At 35.5% G+C, this 20,180-nt stretch overlaps 3 protein-coding genes across 4 annotated transcripts; all 3 read right to left on the reverse strand.

Moving 5' to 3' along the window:
• Positions 1 to 219: 219 nt before the first annotated feature.
• LOC110937020 (protein SENESCENCE-ASSOCIATED GENE 21, mitochondrial) lies at positions 220 to 940 on the reverse strand. Its single transcript, XM_022179428.2, has 2 exons — positions 781 to 940; positions 220 to 696 (listed from the first exon to the last, which is right to left on the reverse strand). Exons 1-2 carry the CDS (start codon positions 831 to 833, stop codon positions 480 to 482), a joined length of 270 nt encoding a protein of 89 aa, XP_022035120.1. The 5' UTR covers positions 834 to 940; the 3' UTR covers positions 220 to 479.
• A 9,276-nt stretch (positions 941 to 10,216) lies between these two features.
• On the reverse strand, positions 10,217 to 12,316 carry LOC110934944. 2 transcript variants are annotated; one of them, XM_022177629.2, is made up of 4 exons: positions 11,871 to 12,316; positions 11,673 to 11,735; positions 10,796 to 10,877; positions 10,217 to 10,331 (listed from the first exon to the last, which is right to left on the reverse strand). In XM_022177629.2, exons 1-4 carry the CDS (start codon positions 12,059 to 12,061, stop codon positions 10,320 to 10,322), a joined length of 348 nt encoding a protein of 115 aa, XP_022033321.1. In that variant the 5' UTR covers positions 12,062 to 12,316; the 3' UTR covers positions 10,217 to 10,319. The 2 variants fall into 2 exon arrangements, with proteins under 2 accessions (XP_022033321.1, XP_035844515.1); XM_035988622.1 differs by lacking the exon at positions 11,673 to 11,735 and having other exon boundaries at positions 11,871 to 12,314.
• Positions 12,317 to 16,489: 4,173 nt separating this feature from the next.
• Positions 16,490 to 18,626, reverse strand: LOC110934945. The gene is made up of 4 exons (XM_022177630.2): positions 18,146 to 18,626; positions 17,948 to 18,010; positions 17,072 to 17,153; positions 16,490 to 16,608 (listed from the first exon to the last, which is right to left on the reverse strand). Exons 1-4 carry the CDS (start codon positions 18,334 to 18,336, stop codon positions 16,597 to 16,599), a joined length of 348 nt encoding a protein of 115 aa, XP_022033322.1. The 5' UTR covers positions 18,337 to 18,626; the 3' UTR covers positions 16,490 to 16,596.
• Positions 18,627 to 20,180: the final 1,554 nt, after the last annotated feature.

The raw sequence follows: 20,180 nt of genomic DNA on the forward strand, positions 1-20,180 counted from the left end.
TAGTAACGAGATAAGGCTTATGACCATTAGGTCATCGGTCCGATTTTCCCATATATATTAGGTTTACTTGTGAATTGGTGTATAGGCATTATTATCTAATAGAAATGGATATAATCAAGTGGTTACACAATAATACTCCATGATCCAGATTTGCCGAAAAAAATACTTTGTTTGGTAAAATCTCATTTTCATATTTAATCACTAAAAAAATATTGATAGTGATCGAAATAAGATTTTAATTAAAAAGGCAGTAAAATAATATAACAAGGTTATAACAAGTTTCATGGTACAGCACTTTATTATAAAAAAAGAAATTGATATAGAGAGATGTAGAATCATGTAGCAATTCATACTTTTAGCAATTCATACTTTTGAATGTAGCCAAATCATCTCTAACAACCAGCATGAATCCGCAATCCGAACGAACGAAATCGATCATCTCATCACAACTCAATCCAATTTCTGGTTTAAAACCCTTCCTAATTCTGTCGAGTTTTGTGCTTCAGCAGCATCTCACGCAGCTCAGCTGGATCAATCTGATTCCCATGACCTTCAGGCTTATAATAACCCGTAACCGGATCCGGAATCCACGCACTAGATTTCTTTGATTCTTCACCTCCTTTCTTCATCATTGCAACCACACTCCCTTTCGCAGTTTCCGACACCACACCCTGCGATGCCGATGCATATCCACGCCTGTACAAAACATGATCCATGAAAAACAATAGAGAAATTCAAATTACAAATAATTAAAAAAAAAAGTCTTGTCCGTGAAATCACCTTGCAACAACAGACAAGTGATCAACGATGAATGATGAGACAATTCTAGCCATTGATGAACTTGTTCGATGCAACTACAGAAACTGGTGAAAGTTCTGTAGCTGCAACGGTTGCGTTAGGGTTTATGAGGTAGAAGTGAAAAACAATATTTATAAAGGTGGGAAATAGGGTTTTTTTAAAAAGTGGGCTGGATCATGTGTAGGTGAGGTTCAGTGTACGTTTGGTGGCCCACCAAGGTCCATGTGTTGTAATATTTTAAGTTATCGGTCACCGAAAGGAATCACAGGTGTTGAGAATCGCGAAAGGGAGCATAAGTTTGGGGCGGCGGGTTGCTGATTACGACGACACCCCATGTGGCGGTCGTTTTTCGTGAATGGTGCGGGTCCACCGTCCTACAGTGTGAGTCAAAACCCTATACATTTGGTTGCTTCGACCATAATTCTTAAAGGATGTTGCATTTTACAAGACGAAAATAATATATGATTGTTATCGTTTCAACAATTTTACAAGAGTAAATTTGAGGATCTTCGATGTAGGGATTCAAAGAGCCGAAAAAGCTTAAGCTTTGGGATTTAAAGTTAAAAGACACAAGTTCGGCTTAACTTATTTATCCTTAACGGACTTGAACTTTGAGTTAAAGCTCGGCTAAAAGAAACTCATAGCTTCATGCCTTGTTAGCAAAGAAGCGAGCCTTTTTAGCTTCATGACGAGTCGAACGAAGGAATTTATCTTGGCTCAATCTTGGTCAGGTCATTTATAAACAAGCTGATTTAAAGCAAGCCTTTTAGCGACCCTGAGTTAGTTATATAATCTATGATGGAATGTTATTAATTTTCCGATGGTATCATTCCACACCCCAGAAATACTAAAGGGATACGAGTTAGGTCTATGTAACACACTTTCTTTTAATCACGTGTTGTTTGTCCAACCAAAACTGGACCATTAACTCTCTTTGTTGTTGGTCGACAATTCAACATTGATCAAATTTTTATAGTCGTTAGAAATCCTCTGGTTCAGATATGAGGGTTCTTTTGTGTGGGTTTTAAGTCACGAGAACGTGACTACGGAGGTGGAGATTGTTGAATGGGTTCTTGGTTCGTTGTCCAGGCACAAACAGGGTCGCAGAAAAAAGTGGCACATAGAAAAAGTTAGTATATTTTTAGGCCATTCATTTTAGGGAAGAAGAGTGTGATAATCAAATGAATAGTAAAAACCATAACCATAATTTATTAAACTAGTTGATGCCCCGTCCGCGTTGTGGGGCGATGGCCGAATATTCTCAATCAATTAAAAAAACAATACTATAGTTTTGCTAGAAATAAAAAGTAAAAAAAGTGTTAGGCAGCTCTTTGACACGATTTTTAGTTCGGGGCAAAGTCAAATTTTTATTTTTACTTGGGGGAAAAATCAAAAATTTTTTCCCGATGGTAAAATCCAAATTTTTAGGTAGGAGAAAACCATATTTTTACTTTGCCTAGGAGCAAAAACGTAATTTTGAATTGAGGGTGATATCGTAATTTTGAACCGAATGGAAATTCGTAAATTTTAGCTGGGGGCAAAAGCATAAATTTATTTTGAACTGTGGGCAAATACGTAATTTTAAACTGTGGGCAAAACCGTAATTTTAAAGTAGGTATAAAATAATAAACTGGTTAGCTCGGGGCAAAAGGGTAAACGTATTTTGAAGTTGATGCAAAACCGTATTTTTTAACTGAGGCAAAAACGTAATTTTAAAGTGGATATAAAAGAATAACATGGTGGGTCCAATAGGTATTGCTCGCCGCACATTTGAACCAATGGCAGAGAAACACTATTTCAGGGCAAAAACGTAATTTTAAAGTGTGTATAAAATAATAAACTAGTTGGTCCAATTGGAATGGCCGGCCGCCCATTTGAACCAATGGGTCTACTGTTTCTTTCCTTCAATTATTAGGATAATAATAGGATAATGCTATTTTTTCTTTGTTATTGTTCAAAACGTTGGAGAATTAATATATAGGAGAATGAGTAAATTACGATTTTGGCCCCTGTGGTATATCACATTTACCTTTTTAGCCCAAAAAATATTTTTTTAATATTTGAACCCCCGACGTCTTTTTTTCTAACCCTTTTGGCCCCTAACACTAACTCAATCCATTAAATGGTAGGGGCCAAAAGGGTTAGAGAAAAGATGTTCGGGGCCAAAGGGTTAGAAAAAAGATGTTAGGGGCCAAAGGGTTAGAAAAAAAAAAAGACGTTAGGGGCTCAGATGTTAAAAAAATATTGGGTTAAAAAGGCAAAAGTGATATAACCACAGGCAGTGGCGGACCCGGAATTTTTTTGCTGGGAGTGCGGATGAGGTGTTCAACCATATTTTCAAGGGGTGCGGTCGGGTTTTTTTCACTAAAATATACACTACATTTTTTTTCAAGCGGTACGACCGCCCACCCTGGCCAAAAGCTAGGTCCGCCCATGATCACACCACCAAATTCACTCTTTTGAAAAATTATAACCATCTGATAACATTCCTTCTTGGCTATAATTTTTTTCTTCACCCACCATAGATAGTATTCAGACAAATCTAGATGGTAAATTTATTCTTATAACTATTTTTATACCAAATCATATTAAATATAAAAAAAACTATGACTACCAAATCATATTAAATATAAAAAAAACTATGAATTAGTAGTTCCATTCTAATCATCTTGGTGTATCATTAGAGCCAAAGGACAGAAGTCCTCTCCATCTACCAATGGTGCATTCTCTTAATCAAAAAAAAAGTACCTTTGTCCTTAGTCTTTGAAAAGCCTTTGCATATTGTAAAATTTTAGAAAAAATGACAGTGCACGTCCTTTAGGTTTAACTAAAAGTACAGTGCACTTCCTTAACGTTTAAAAGTTGCACTGCAAATCCTTTAACTTTATTTTCGTTGCATTGCAAGTCCTTTATGGTAAACGGTGTTAATTTTAACCGTTAAATCCCCCATGTGCCTCCCACGTGAGGGGTAGATCTGTCCTTTCCCTTCATTTTCCTCCTTTAAAACCCCAGTTACCAAAAACATTCAACATTTCTCTTCATCCCTTTCCTCTGTAACAACCATAACCCCAATACGTATTTCCCCTTCAACAAAAATTGGAACCCTAGCTCAGATAAATCTGACCCGCACTTAAATCTGACCGAGTTGCACCAAACCCGAACTCGAATCATGACCGAACCCGTAACGAACCCAATCTGCTGTCGACTAATTTTTAACCCGCACCCGAGACCAAGATAACCACCACCTCAGTTGTTGTTGTAGGCGTGGCTCCGGCTGTCGAAGCCACCGTCAACATCATCATCATCATCATCATCATCATCATCATCATCATCATCATCATCATCATCAATTATCATCATCAGTCATCGGAAAAGAAAGAAAAGAAAAGACTAAAAGTAAGAAATGCAATATTAAAGAGCTCACCGGAAAAAGCTAATCCGAACGACACCGGAGAAGTCTGTTGCCGGAAAATAACCATCGTCGCCGTCATCGAAAAAACAGGGGGTAAGAGGGTATACAAAGAGAATAGGGGGTGTTTGTCGGACAAAAACGGCGTGGAGGTCACCGATCTGGTGGTCGGATCTGGAAGACGAGAGGGAGAGTCGAAGGGGTGCGGCCGGGTGGTGTTTGGGTGCCGGAAAAACGAGGGAGGAGGAGTTAGGGGTGTTGTGGGTGTTCGTCGCTGGCAAAACGAGGCGCCAGAGCTCGCCGGAGTGTGGCTCCGGTTGCCGGACACGGGAGAGATGACAGAGGGTGAGCGTGTGTGTGCGGGTGTCTGTGTTTGTGAAAAGTGAAGGAGATTAGGGTTTGTTTCTCCTTTGATAACTGGGGTAGGGAAAGGATAGATCTAGCCCTCACGTGGGAGGCACTTGGGGGATTTAACGGTTAAAATTAACACCGTTTACCATAAAGGACTTGCAATGCAACGAAAATAAAGTTAAAGGATTTGCAGTGCAACTTTTAAACGTTAAGGACGTGCACTGTACTTTTAGTTAAACCTAAAGGACGTGCACTGTCATTTTGTCTATATATGATTCAACCACAAACACAATACAACACAAGAGATAGCGACAAAAAACAGTGACAAAATCTTATTTATCCAACCCAAAAGATTTGCCCCCCAAATACCCAGAAGATCTTACAATAGTAAGATCAAACAATACAAGATACAAACTCTACAAAGATGATCATCCACTGATGATCATCTACACAAGAATACAATCAAACCAACTGAATAATCTCTCAGATACAGATGAGAGATATTCAAACAAAGCCCTGATCTCGAAACCCTAGTAGAGACTGATTACAAGAGAGAGAAAGTTACAACTCAAAACTAAACTCAATAATGAAGGATATGAAGCTTTTATAATGTGAAACTTCACAAGTTCCACTTTAGTCCAGAACTTCATACAAAGGCAATCGCAGTCCCCACAAGTTACACAAGGCCCCCTTGAGATATTTTAAGCTGTTGGACCTGTTACAACAACCCAACAACCACTAACAAACATATCAGCCCAATAAGAATAAGTGAAGAGCCCATCTCAAATATAAACCAAATGAATGAATAATAAGAATCAGCTAAATAAGCCCAAATGTTTTTAGCATCCCCCCTTCATTCAATTGGGTTAAATAGATCAACTAAACCCAGTTTTCTACAAAAAACTTAATGTTGATCAACACTCAGCCCTTTTGTAAAAATGTCTGCAAGTTGACTTTCTGAGTCAACTTTAGTAGGACTAATAATACCATTTGCAACCTTTTCTCTTAAAAAATGCAAGTCTAATTCAAAATGCTTGGTTCTTTCATGAAAAACTGGGTTGGCTGCTATTGACAAAGCATCTTGACTGTCACATTTTAACATCATAGGCAACTTGCAATCAACATTCAACTCAAACAACAAATTTTTAACCACATAAGCTCACAAGTAGCAGAACACATAGCACGATACTCAGCTTCTGCAGTGGATCTTGAAACAGTGCTTTGTTTCTTGCTTTTCCAAAAAACAAGACACTCTCCCAAGAAGATACAAAACCCAGTAACTGACTTCCGAGTAGACAAACACTTTGCCCAGTCAGGATCAGCAAAACCATACAAGTTTAACTCAACTGTTTTCTTAAAAGTCAGTCCTTTACCAGGACTTTGTTTTAAGTATGTTAATAGTCTCAAAGCTAAACTTAAATGCACTTCTTTTGGACTATGCATAAACTGACTTAAGAACTGAACAGTGTAACTAATATCAGGTCTTGTTAAAGACATATATATTAGTTTCCCTATAAGTTTTTGAAACCCAGTTACATTTTTGAGTTCTTGTTGATTTTTTTCAATTTTAGAAGTAACTAAATAATTATGTTCAATTGGAGTACTAACAGGTTTGCATCCTAAGTAACCAAATTCATTCAGGAGTTCTAAACAATATTTTCTTTGGTTAAGACAAACAGACTTGTTATCATACAAAACTTCAATACCAAGAAAATATTTTAACACTCCTAAGTCTTTAATTCTAAAGGTTTCATGCAAAACTTGTTTAATCCTTTTAATCTCAACATCAGAATTACCAGTTACAACAATATCATCAACATACACTAATAAAAACACAGTTACACTGGTTTTAGACATAATAAATAAAGAATGATCACATTTTCTTTGCACATAACCATTTTTAATCAAAACATCAGTTAACCTCTCATTCCACTTTCTAGGAGCTTGTTTAAGCCCATACAAAGACTTAACAAGCTTGCATACTTTGGACTCATTCTTAGAATAGTACCCTTGAGGTAACTTCATATATACATCCTCAGTAATAGTTCCATGCAAAAAAAGCATTGTCAACATCAAGTTGATACAAAGACCAATCATAAAACACAGCTAAAGTTATAATAGTTCTAACAGTAACCATTTTGACAACAGGTGAGAAGGTCTCTCCAAAATCAAGACCTTCTCTTTGATTAAAGCCCTTAGCAACTAATCTGGCTTTAAACCTTTCTACTTCCCCATTTGATTTATATTTAACTCTATACACCCATTTGCACCCAATAGCCTTTCGACCTTGAGGAAGATCAGTTAGGATCCAGGTATTGTTTCTAAACAAAGCATCCATCTCTTTGTTCATAGCCTCTACCCACCTGGGATCACTAGTTGCTTCCTCATAACAAGAGGGTTCAATTGTTTTATTAAGAGAAGCAGTAAAACACAGATTATCAGTAGACAAACAAGAATAACTAACAACTTTATCCAAACTGTATTTAACTTTACTATTCGGCACAAAATTTTCAAACCTTTTTGGCAAAACAACTTTCCTATTTGACCTTCTAAAAGAAGAACTTGTTCCCTCAGATGGGTTATTCTCATCATCTGAGATATTAGTGTCCTCTGCCCTACCAGACCCTTCACTACTACTACTTTCAACTCCAAGTGTGGAATGTTGAGGTTCAACATTACTTGGAATGGCAGATGTAGAGGGGATTGGTTGCTGATCATCACCAGTAACCTCATGAGACTCATGACGCCCCTCTTCATCATTAGGAACTATAGGATAAGTTGTTAATGCTTTAACACTATCAAAAAAATTTAAATGGTTCAATTTATTTGGTAAAGTTTTATCTTGATTACTTAGTTGATATGATTTATAAGGAAAGACAGTTTCATAAAACTTAACATCTCTGGAAAAAAACTCTTTTTTTTATTATCTAAACTACATAACTTGTAACCTTTTTTAACATTAGAATAACCAATCAAAATACACTTTTCAGCATTGAAAGACAATTTATCTAAATCATTTAGAATAGTGCTAAAGCATAAACAACCAAAAATCCTAAGATGTGCAAGAGGGGGTTTAAAACCAAACATTAACTCATATGGACTTTTTCCTAAAAGCACAGATGAAGGTAACCTGTTGATTAGATAAACAGCAGTTAACACACAGTCAGACCAGAAGTTTAATGGGACACCACTTTGGAACAACAGTGATCTTGCCAAGTTTAAAAGATGGCGATGTTTTCTTTCAACCACACCATTTTGTTGTGGTGTGTAAGAACATGATGTTTGATGTAAAATGCCTTTTGATTTACAAAAAATTTCCATTTTATTATTTACAAATTCAGTTCCATTATCACCTCTAAAGATTTTAATCTTTTTCTTAAACAGAGTTAGTATCAATTTATAAGAACTTTCAACATTTTCAAATACTTCCATTTTATTTCTCGACAAATAACACCAAACAGCTCTAGAATAATCATCAACCACAGTTAAGAAGTATTTGAAACCATCTCTACTAGTCACCTTATATGGACCCCAAACATCCAAATGAACAATATCACCTACATTTTTTTGTTTTATGTTCACTTAAAGGAAAAGGAACCCTAAGTTGCTTAGCCCTATGACAAATTTCACATGAATGTTTGGTAACATCAACAACACCTAACTCATCTTTTAATATTGACAAGATCTGATCAACATGATGCCCTAGCCTGCTACGCCACAAATTACTGTTGTTCAAACTATAAAAACACAAATTGACAGAATTACCACCTTTATTTAAAAAATATAGCCCATTATCCTGTTTACCAGTCACCAGGACTCCCTGATTTCGAATCCTGAAGTGAACAAGTATTTTCATTAAAAACAACAGTAATTTGATTATCCTTAGACAGCTTATAAACAGAAAGAAGATTAACACTATAAGTAGGAACAAAGAACACATCATTTAAAATAACATTTTCAGCAAGTGTTATACTCCCAATCTTTGACACTTTAGCCTTAGTTCCATTTGGATGAGAAACAGTTAAGTCATATTCAGACACATCAATGCAATTAAACATATCTTTATCAGTTTTGACCATGTGTTGATTTGCACCAGGATCACAAATCCAATTATAATCAAAACCAAAATTAATTAGACTGGAACAACACATAAATTCTCCTAAAGAATTGAAACTACAACTAGACTCACTTCCCATATTAGAAGGCTGTGAATCAGTACTTGTTTTTTTCATTCACAAGGCTCAAGAGTTTTGCAACCTGCTCTGGAGAAAAAGGAGACACAGATGGAACAGAAGACACATTTGATCTAGTATTTGAAAAAAATTTTCCACCTTGACCTCCAGGTTTCTTTTTCAAACCTGAAGGATACCCAACTAACTCATAACACCTATCAACAGTATGACCAATTTTATTATAATGAGTACATTTAAAGTTAGGGTTAGGACCTCTAAACTCTTTCCTTTTCTGCTCAGAGACCTGATTTGTTTTAGAAACAAAAGAAGCATTTTGGCCTTTAGCCCCTACACTTGTGTTTCTATGTGACTCTTCTCTGGACACTATTGAAAAAGCAACTTTGACTGAAGGTAATGGCTCTCTTGTTAACAAATTAGTTCTAACAGGTTGATAGACATCATCTAAACCCATTAGAAATTGCATAAGTTTGATTAAAGTAGAGAAATCATTATAGTCTTTAGCTGCTTGACATGAACACGAAGGCAGTTGAAGCACAGCATCAAACTGCTTCCACATTGTATTTAGTTTATGCTAATATTCAGAAACTGAACTGCCATTTTGAGTAATGCAGTTATTTTTTTTATACAAATCATACACTATAGAGCCATCAAATTTATCATAAGTTTCTTTCAAATCTGTCCAGACATCAGAAGCTAACTTTGAAAAAACTTGCCCTAAATACAACTCTTCTAAAATAGAATTTAACAACCAACTTAAAACAACAGAGTTACATCTGTCCCACTGACTACTCAAGACTTCATCATCAGTATTTTTCATACATTTACCATCAATGAAACCAAATTTGTTTTTAGCTTCTAAAGCTAATTTCATAGCACTAGACCAAACCCTATAATTTTCAGTTCCTTTAGTTTTATACCAACAATAGTTAAAGAACTTGAGTCACTAGGATGTAAAAACAATGGATCACCTATATCCAACTTGCAAATTAAAGTCTGAGAAGACCCAGCATTATCATCTTTACCAGTCATGATCAAAAATCAATGAAGAACGAACACAAACAATAAATAGAACAAAATAATATCACAACGATACACACAAACAAGACAAGTATACAAAAAACCCTAAGGCGAAGCTGTATCAGTGTCCAGATTCCAGGTTCGTCACTTATAGTGCCTGGACAGGTCTTAATACAGGAGCCAAACACAAAAAACCAAGATCCAAACAGAACAATCAAATAAAAGTGCCGGTCCTCACTACCCCGACTTCAACTAATCCAATCAACAGAAAGTAAAAAAAAAGGAGAGATAGAACAGCCTCACAGTGTGTCACACCCCAACCGATGGCGGAAACATCGGGATGAGACGAAGTGTGTATAGATTGCAAGAGACGTCATAACACTATGTGACAATATTTAATTTAATTCAAATTTCATTTCAAAACTAAGTGTCATACAAAATTCGAAAGGAAATAACAACATCGTTTCATAACAAGCATAACAAATAAAAGATAGATAAATCAAGGTGTGTATCTAGTCCACCCTAAACTTGTTTCATCAATCATCCATACTTCAATAATCAACCTGCAATATGTATTAAAATAGAGTTCAATGCAAAAGCAAAGAGCGAGTATACAAGTTTGTTTACATAGCATAATAGAATAAAAGTCTCATATCCAACATGAACATAATAAAATAGTTTCAGCCATGCTAGTTCACGCAGTCCAAGTGATAGCCCAAGTTTCCAATGCGTTAAGTGCCTTTCCCAAAGTTTAACGGGAGGTTATATGTCTCATCCTAACAATACCCCAAAGACTAACGGGGAGGTGCATTACCCCTATAGCGCTACTATTGTTAAGGCGGAACTACACACAAGGATTAAACGTTCACATAGCACAAGATAGTCTCAAGTATCACAAGTTTCATGTTTCATGTTTAAATGGATAGTGCATGTTTCAAATAAGTTTCAAGTGTCACGTGCGTTTAATATAGAAATACATGTTGCACCCAAAGTGTTTAAAAGTAAAAATGGGTTCGAGTATACTCACTTTGGTTGCGTGTGAGAATTTCCTTGAAATATCGCATGAGTAAAGATTTAGAAAATCCAAGGGAACGAACAAAGCGATTATCCTAGATACAAAGAATAACACGTAACGAGCTTGTTAACATTTAGTAGTTAAATAAAATTCCAAGGTTTTATTGTTTACATTAACTATATCGTGAATTATTTAACATTGTAATTTAGACTTTAATATTTTAAGTTATTTAATATAAATTAATTTGGATTTATTTTGAATCGTAAAAATACATAATGAATTAATAATTTTGAATCTAAATCTTAAAAAGTATAACAGTATATAAGTATTGGTTTAATATAAATTAAAAGTGTATTGTAAAAATTTAAAAGAAAAAAAAATAAAATTAAAATCACAAAATCGGCCAAAACTGGCGAGACTCGAACTCGCGACCTCTAGTTTACGTGCACGTAGCCGTGTCTAACCTGCTGAAATCTTGAATTCAATAATACTTTATGGCTTCATATAACTGTGTATATAGAAAAAAAATAGTAAGTGCAGCGACATGATCGGAGACGAGATCGAACCCGCGAGTTCCGGTGATTTAACGACAACAACAACAGCCAGTTGTTCTGAATATGCTTTTGTGTAGATTTAGTAATTTTATTATTTTTAAACATTTATTGTTGTGTCAACTTCTTTATGTAAAAACCACAGAAGCAAAAGAAAACCAACCTATTTTTTTACCACTTTGATAGAACATATATTTTGGTGGCATATTGAAATTATGGGTAATGTATTGTAATGTAATGAACAGAATCACTAAAACCCAAACATTCAGTGACTAAAAAGAATGCAATCTTTTAAACATGGACAAATTGAGAAGACATGAAGGATAAGAGAGATATACCGAACGGAAGAAATGACGCGAACCGATGCTCCTGAGCCGCCCAAAACTGACCCAAGCTGTTGACTTGGTTCACGAAAACAAAAACAAAACTGAACTTTGTTGACTCAAACCCTAACCCGAACCGAGACGAACCACGAAGCTAGATCGCGACTAACCCAAACCGACCCGAGATGAATCTGAGAAAAGGAAGCACGCTACCTGGTGACCGTCCGAACACCATCAACCATGCTTAAACTTGTAGAAGGAACGCAGTGCCACCGCCACCTCCGCCGTGGCTCCGCCGCCCATGGCAGACCGTCGATGAAAAAGGTGGTCGCCACCACCCCACCTCGCCTCTTCATCTCTGCACCGGTTAACCGGCTCCGGTCGTCATCGACCAGAAGCATCATAGGAGGTCAGGGGGGGCTGTGTTGATTGCGTGTGTTGGCAGTAGAGCTCGAGAGAGAGGGAAGGGAGATGATTAGGAGGGCTTCTTTTATCTGTGTATGTGTGTGTATATTTGATAATGTCTGCAAGTTGAGAGCATTTGGGAGGGGATATAGATTGGGTAGCGGCTGGTGAAAAATGAGGAGGTTAGGGTTTTGGTAACTCTATTATACTTTCAAGTAAATACAGGATTAGTCCCTAAGCTTTGAGTAGTTAATTAAGTAGCTAGATTAACTTGGTTAGTTGTATTTTTTTTTTTAACTTTAAATTCTAGCAAGGCTAACTAGATTAAAACAAAAGTTTTAATTTACCAAAAGTAGTTAGTTTAATTAATTTTAAAAAGAATAAATAATCATATTTATAATTAATTAAATTAAAGATAAAAGGTTTTTTTTTTTTTTTTGACGACTAAACAGATTATAATTTTAAAAGTGCCAAGCTTCTAAAAATAGATTTTTTTTATTCGATTTCTAAATAGGAAAGTTGTGAAAACGCGGAGCGTTACAGTCTCCCCTTCTTTAGGAAATTTCGTCCCGAAATTTATTCAAAAGGAAGACCTTGGAGAAAAGCATTTTAACTAAAAGAATCGAGACGTTCACCATAAGTAAAAGTGTGCACGTGTGTGAGTTTACACAGTTTTGAATCAACTTGGAGAGGTATAAATATAAAAATGTGTCGCATTTAAAAGGAAAAATTTAGTATACAAAAATGGTTTTCGAGGTAACGGCCAACTACGGGTGTTTGCAAAGAATACAGAATAGAGAGGTAGTTTCAAAAGCAAGGACGTAGATTAGGATTCGAACGTTTAAATAGACTTGATTACGAACGGGGTTCATGTAAAAGACGGAGGATAATGGGAGTATAATAGTAAATGATTGATTTAATAAACGAATGCGATTATGAGAATAGCGTAAGTATCGGATAGACAAGGTAGTGTGTCAAGAATGAAGTCTCGTCATGGATAATCGGATATAATGCGTTTGTGAGTTGTTTAAAGTTTGTATTAGGTCCAAAAGGTCTACAAAACACTAAATTTCTCACGGCACGTTTTACGAAAGTTTGGTAACATAGTGAAAACACTTATATATAGGAAGTACCAGCGGCGTATCCACCATGTTTTGACCATGTTACGTCCGTTTCGTATTCGGTGTCATGTTACATCCCGTGTCTTACCATACACAGTAGTACACTCTATGGTTTCTCATACGCCCATCACTATAATCCCGTGTGCACCCGCGATTATATTAACCGTCGCATGATCCGCATAGCTTGTACTAGTTAAGTATGACTCAAGGTATACATAAATTTTGAAAACAAAAATGCGTGAGTATAGAAATGTAGCATATAAGCATGTTTACGTTCCAAATAGTATAAGTCCAACGTAAGCGAATCCTTTGGGTTTCGCCCGTGTACATGTGCGAATGTATAGATTTTTGAGTAAAAAGCATGAGCATAGTATAAGTTTAAATTTGAACACGCACGTGAGCATAAACACAAAACGCATGCCAGGAGTATGAGTAAAAGTATAAGCATAACGTGTATTAAAAATGAGCATAAATGTGAGCACAATTTGAGCACAAACGAATGACGTGAGTATAGACACAATTCGTATAAATGAGAGTACAAACAAAAGTACGAGTATATAAATGCGAGTACGAATATAACGTAAATCGTATAAACGGGAGTATAAATGCGAGTACGAGTATAACATAAATCGTATAAATGAGAGTATAAATGCGAGTACGAGTATAACATAAATCGTATAAATGAGAGTATAAACACGAGTACGAGTGTGAATACGAGTATAAATATAAGTATAAACATAAGATGCATGAGTATGGATGTAAATGTGGAAAATAAGTGTAAAACATGAATGTTTAAGTATGAATAAAATACATGTGTATGAGTATAGGTGTAACAAAGTTGTAAAAGTGCAAATGAAAACATAACTCGTATGAATATGAATACGAATGTAGTATAGACATGAATGTAAGGACAACGTAAATGTATAATTGTGAGTGTGTGTATAAACGTAAAACGTATGAATTTTGAATCATGAGTATAACATAAATGTGTAAGTGTGAACATAAGTAAAGGCATAGAATGTATAAGTATGGATGTAGGAAATAATGATTTTATTTACAGTATAAATCAAAATGCACGAGTTTATGCGCGTAATAGATTAAAAGTTTTGAGCATGAAAGAAAAAGGGGACGAGTGACGCGCGTGAGATTGTTGGGAGATATTGACTAAAACGTGTAAAATCATATGCATATATAGTTGTTTGAGCAAAACATGAAGTTAAAATAGATTGAGTTGTCGTGGAGCGTAAAATCTAGTTTGTAAATGTAAAAGGGAGTATAAATCATCCATTGACTGTGTAAATTTTACTTTGTAGACGAATGGGAATGCTACTATGGTTTTAGAAGAATTTACATAGTGGAGAATTGTCGGTTCTTATGAAGTTTCCTTGCCCACGTGTTTTGAATTTAATTGGCGTATCGAGCGAGGTTTTGAAAAGTTCTTGGGATTAACAAGCTTGCATCGTTTTAAGTAACTTTTATATTAGAAAGTTTTGAAGTTTATAGATTCTTGAGAAAAGTTTATCCTTAGAAAAAGGAATTTGGTATACGAACTTAGTGATTGTTGAAAAATGTTTTATTGGTTTTGAAAATGAGTTTTAGTAAATGATTAAATAATACTGCCAATATTTTATAGGTTTGTGCGAAAAAGTTGATTTGATTCTCAATTAAAAATAGAAAATCTCTAGTTTAATGATATGTGAGATGGGTGTGTTTTAGTAATTACGTGGAATACGAAATTTTGTGGGCAATGGATTTATTAGATCGACTAGGTTGATAAGTAGCATTTCGTGAAATTTGAAAATTGGGGAATAAGCGTTTATGGTAAAAGCTAAGAATTTTGTGGGTGTTAGCGATATGTAAATAGATTGTAGAATAAGAAATTCGTTCATATAAACAATGCATTTTGAAATGAATGAAGATTTGTAACGATAAACGATTAGACGTAGGCATGATTGTGTTTGCATATCATAGTATATTAAAAGAAGGTATTGGTAACGCTCACCTAGGTAAGAGAATCACCCCAATCTGTTGGTGAGATCGTTGTAATATGAGAAAGAAAGCGAAGTTAATCGTCAAGGTAAGGAAATCACTCCTATCTCGATGATATGTCTCCACTCGTTGTTATAAAAGGATAAATAAAATTACGTGAAATCATGCATGCTAATAATGTATAATCGAATGAAAAGTAAGAGTATGATGTTGCGCAAAAATGAAATCTCGAAAAATTGTTCAAAAGTGACAAAAGATCAAAAATAATAAAGCGTAAGCTCGAATAAAACTTGAATGGTTCCAAACGGAACATTGACTAACCAAAGTGGTCGAAAGATCTTTTGGAATTGAGAAACATGCTTTGGCCTAATAGGTGGAATACTCTCGCCGATATCTCGGTTAACGGTATTCACCCTTCCAGTTACTACATGTTCCCAATCCATCGAAAATTCGAGACTTGGCGGGATTTTTGAAAATCAAGGAGTGGGACTAGTCGACTAGGTGTGGGTTTCACCCCTAGCTTGACGAGTTCGTACCCTAAGTGTGGTTGGTACTCGTTGGGTCAAAATTTAATTTCGACACGTTAACGAGGGTCCACTAGAAATTGAATTTGAAATTTGACATTTGAAATTTGAAATTTCCATTAAGATGTGGATTTCACTCCTAACTTAATGGTGTAATTTCTTGCAACAAAATGAAATCAAGCGGGATGAGAGTTGTTTACTAAATTGTGGGTTTCACGCCTATTTTGGTAAACTCGTCTCTTTTGTATAATATGAGTGTTTTCGAGTTTAAGAAAAATCGAGTAAAATGCCTTAAAGAGAGCGTATGTAAAAAGGACAAACGAACAAGCATAAACACATAAGGAGGCATGTCGAGAGTAACACGTGAGGATTAGAACAATAAAACAAGTATCAACACATAATACAACAAGTATCGAACATAATAAACAAGCATTAACACATGATGAAACAAATATTAACACATAAGGGTGGCATGTCAAGTATTAACACATAAGTGACACATATGTTTAAAAGATCAAAAGAGAATAGATAAGGCAAATAAAGTAGCATGCAAGTAGTTTAAAGTAAAACATACGAATAAAGCTCTAAAACTATAGACTAGGTTAAAGCACTCCTACTTTTCCTAATTCCCTATAGTTATGGCTCTGATACCAATCTGTCACACCCCAACCGATGGCGGAAACATCGGGATGAGACGAAGTGTGTATAGATTGCAAGAGACGTCATAACACTATGTGACAATATTTAATTTAATTCAAATTTCATTTCAAAACTAAGTGTCATACAAAATTCGAAAGGAAATAGCAACATCGTTTCATAACAAGCATAACAAATAAAAGATAGATAAATCAAGGTGTGTATCTAGTCCACCCTAAACTTGTTTCATCAATCATCCATACTTCAATAATCAACCTGCAATATGTATTAAAATAGAGTTCAATGCAAAAGCAAAGAGCGAGTATACAAGTTTGTTTACATAGCATAATAGAATAAAAGTCTCATATCCAACATGAACATAATAAAATAGTTTCAGCCATGCTAGTTCACGCAGTCCAAGTGATAGCCCAAGTTTCCAATGCGTTAAGTGCCTTTCCCAAAGTTTAACGGGAGGTTATATGTCTCATCCTAACAATACCCCAAAGACTAACGGGGAGGTGCATTACCCCTATAGCGCTACTATTGTTAAGGCGGAACTACACACAAGGATTAAACGTTCACATAGCACAAGATAGTCTCAAGTATCACAAGTTTCATGTTTCATGTTTAAATGGATAGTGCATGTTTCAAATAAGTTTCAAGTGTCACGTGCGTTTAATATAGAATACATGTTGCACCCAAAGTGTTTAAAAGTAAAAATGGGTTCGAGTATACTCACTTTGGTTGCGTGTGAGAATTTCCTTGAAATATCGCATGAGTAAAGATTTAGAAAATCCAAGGGAACGAACAAAGCGATTATCCTAGATACAAAGAATAACACGTAACGAGCTTGTTAACATTTAGTAGTTAAATAAAATTCCAAGGTTTTATTGTTTACATTAACTATATCGTGAATTATTTAACATTGTAATTTAGACTTTAATATTTTAAGTTATTTAATATAAATTAATTTGGATTTATTTTGAATCGTAAAAATACATAATGAATTAATAATTTTGAATCTAAATCTTAAAAAGTATAACAGTATATAAGTATTGGTTTAATATAAATTAAAAGTGTATTGTAAAAATTTAAAAGAAAAAAAATAAAATTAAAATCACAAAATCGGCCAAAACTGGCGAGACTCGAACTCGCGACCTCTAGTTTACGTGCACGTAGCCGTGTCTAACCTGCTGAAATCTTGAATTCAATAATACTTTATGGCTTCATATAACTGTGTATATAGAAAAAAAATAGTAAGTGCAGCGACATGATCGGAGACGAGATCGAACCCGCGAGTTCCGGTGATTTAACGACAACAACAACAGCCAGTTGTTCTGAATATGCTTTTGTGTAGATTTAGTAATTTTATTATTTTTAAACATTTATTGTTGTGTCAACTTCTTTATGTAAAAACCACAGAAGCAAAAGAAAACCAACCTATTTTTTTACCACTTTGATAGAACATATATTTTGGTGGCATATTGAAATTATGGGTAATGTATTGTAATGTAATGAACAGAATCACTAAAACCCAAACATTCAGTGACTAAAAAGAATGCAATCTTTTAAACATGGACAAATTGAGAAGACATGAAGGATAAGAGAGATATACCGAACGGAAGAAATGACGCGAACCGATGCTCCTGAGCCGCCCAAAACTGACCCAAGCTGTTGACTTGGTTCACGAAAACAAAAACAAAACTGAACTTTGTTGACTCAAACCCTAACCCGAACCGAGACGAACCACGAAGCTAGATCGCGACTAACCCAAACCGACCCGAGATGAATCTGAGAAAAGGAAGCACGCTACCTGGTGACCGTCCGAACACCATCAACCATGCTTAAACTTGTAGAAGGAACGCAGTGCCACCGCCACCTCCGCCGTGGCTCCGCCGCCCATGGCAGACCGTCGATGAAAAAGGTGGTCGCCACCACCCCACCTCGCCTCTTCATCTCTGCACCGGTTAACCGGCTCCGGTCATCATCGACCAGAAGCATCATAGGAGGTCAGGGGGGGCTGTGTTGATTGCGTGTGTTGGCAGTAGAGCTCGAGAGAGAGGGAAGGGAGATGATTAGGAGGGCTTCTTTTATCTGTGTATGTGTGTGTATATTTGATAATGTCTGCAAGTTGAGAGCATTTGGGAGGGGATATAGATTGGGTAGCGGCTGGTGAAAAATGAGGAGGTTAGGGTTTTGGTAACTCTATTATACTTTCAAGTAAATACAGGATTAGTCCCTAAGCTTTGAGTAGTTAATTAAGTAGCTAGATTAACTTGGTTAGTTGTATTTTTTTTTTTAACTTTAAATTCTAGCAAGGCTAACTAGATTAAAACAAAAGTTTTAATTTTACCAAAAGTAGTTAGTTTAATTAATTTTAAAAAGAATAAATAATCATATTTATAATTAATTAAATTAAAGATAAAAGGTTTTTTTTTTTGACGACTAAACAAATTATAATTTTAAAAGTGCCAAGCTTCTAAAAATAGATTTTTTTTATTCGATTTCTAAATAGGAAAGTTGTGAAAACGCGGAGCGTTACAGTCTCCCCTTCTTTAGGAAATTTCGTCCCGAAATTTATTCAAAAGGAAGACCTTGGAGAAAAGCATTTTAACTAAAAGAATCGAGACGTTCACCATAAGTAAAAGTGTGCACGTGTGTGAGTTTACACAGTTTTGAATCAACTTGGAGAGGTATAAATATAAAAATGTGTCGCATTTAAAAGGAAAAATTTAGTATACAAAAATGGTTTTCGAGGTAACGGCCAACTACGGGTGTTTGCAAAGAATACAGAATAGAGAGGTAGTTTCAAAAGCAAGGACGTAGATTAGGATTCGAACGTTTAAATAGACTTGATTACGAACGGGGTTCATGTAAAAGACGGAGGATAATGGGAGTATAATAGTAAATGATTGATTTAATAAACGAATGCGATTATGAGAATAGCGTAAGTATCGGATAGACAAGGTAGTGTGTCAAGAATGAAGTCTCGTCATGGATAATCGGATATAATGCGTTTGTGAGTTGTTTAAAGTTTGTATTAGGTCCAAAAGGTCTACAAAACACTAAATTTCTCACGGCACGTTTTACGAAAGTTTGGTAACATAGTGAAAACACTTATATATAGGAAGTACCAGCGGCGTATCCACCATGTTTTGACCATGTTACGTCCGTTTCGTATTCGGTGTCATGTTACATCCCGTGTCTTACCATACACAGTAGTACACTCTATGGTTTCTCATACGCCCATCACTATAATCCCGTGTGCACCCGCGATTATATTAACCGTCGCATGATCCGCATAGCTTGTACTAGTTAAGTATGACTCAAGGTATACATAAATTTTGAAAACAAAAATGCGTGAGTATAGAAATGTAGCATATAAGCATGTTTACGTTCCAAATAGTATAAGTCCAACGTAAGCGAATCCTTTGGGTTTCGCCCGTGTACATGTGCGAATGTATAGATTTTTGAGTAAAAAGCATGAGCATAGTATAAGTTTAAATTTGAACACGCACGTGAGCATAAACACAAAACGCATGCCAGGAGTATGAGTAAAAGTATAAGCATAACGTGTATTAAAAATGAGCATAAATGTGAGCACAATTTGAGCACAAACGAATGACGTGAGTATAGACACAATTCGTATAAATGAGAGTACAAACAAAAGTACGAGTATAACAAAAATCTTATAAACGTGAGTATAAATGCGAGTACGAATATAACGTAAATCGTATAAACGGGAGTATAAATGCGAGTACGAGTATAACATAAATCGTATAAATGAGAGTATAAATGCGAGTACGAGTATAACATAAATCGTATAAATGAGAGTATAAACACGAGTA

Source organism: Helianthus annuus, chromosome 4 (assembly GCF_002127325.2).
Source record: "Helianthus annuus cultivar XRQ/B chromosome 4, HanXRQr2.0-SUNRISE, whole genome shotgun sequence".
Lineage (NCBI taxonomy): Eukaryota > Viridiplantae > Streptophyta > Magnoliopsida > Asterales > Asteraceae > Helianthus > Helianthus annuus.

Excerpts from the sequence above, each read along its gene's own strand:
- LOC110937020 (XM_022179428.2), bottom strand. The coding sequence starts at position 833 with ATGGCTAGAATTGTCTCATCATTCATCGTTGATCACTTGTCTGTTGTT. Across the intron at positions 697-780 it reads CACTTGTCTGTTGTTGCAAG|GCGTGGATATGCATCGGCAT; the intron begins GTGATTTCACGG and ends TGTTTTGTACAG.
- LOC110934945 (XM_022177630.2), bottom strand. The coding sequence starts at position 18,336 with ATGATGCTTCTGGTCGATGATGACCGGAGCCGGTTAACCGGTGCAGAG. Across the intron at positions 18,011-18,145 it reads GGTGTTCGGACGGTCACCAG|TCAACAGCTTGGGTCAGTTT; the intron begins GTAGCGTGCTTC and ends TCGTGAACCAAG. Across the intron at positions 17,154-17,947 it reads CGCGTCATTTCTTCCGTTCG|GATAATCGCTTTGTTCGTTC; the intron begins GTATATCTCTCT and ends CTTTGTATCTAG.
- LOC110934944 (XM_022177629.2), bottom strand. The coding sequence starts at position 12,061 with ATGATGCTTCTGGTCGATGACGACCGGAGCCGGTTAACCGGTGCAGAG. Across the intron at positions 11,736-11,870 it reads GGTGTTCGGACGGTCACCAG|TCAACAGCTTGGGTCAGTTT; the intron begins GTAGCGTGCTTC and ends TCGTGAACCAAG. Across the intron at positions 10,878-11,672 it reads CGCGTCATTTCTTCCGTTCG|GATAATCGCTTTGTTCGTTC; the intron begins GTATATCTCTCT and ends CTTTGTATCTAG.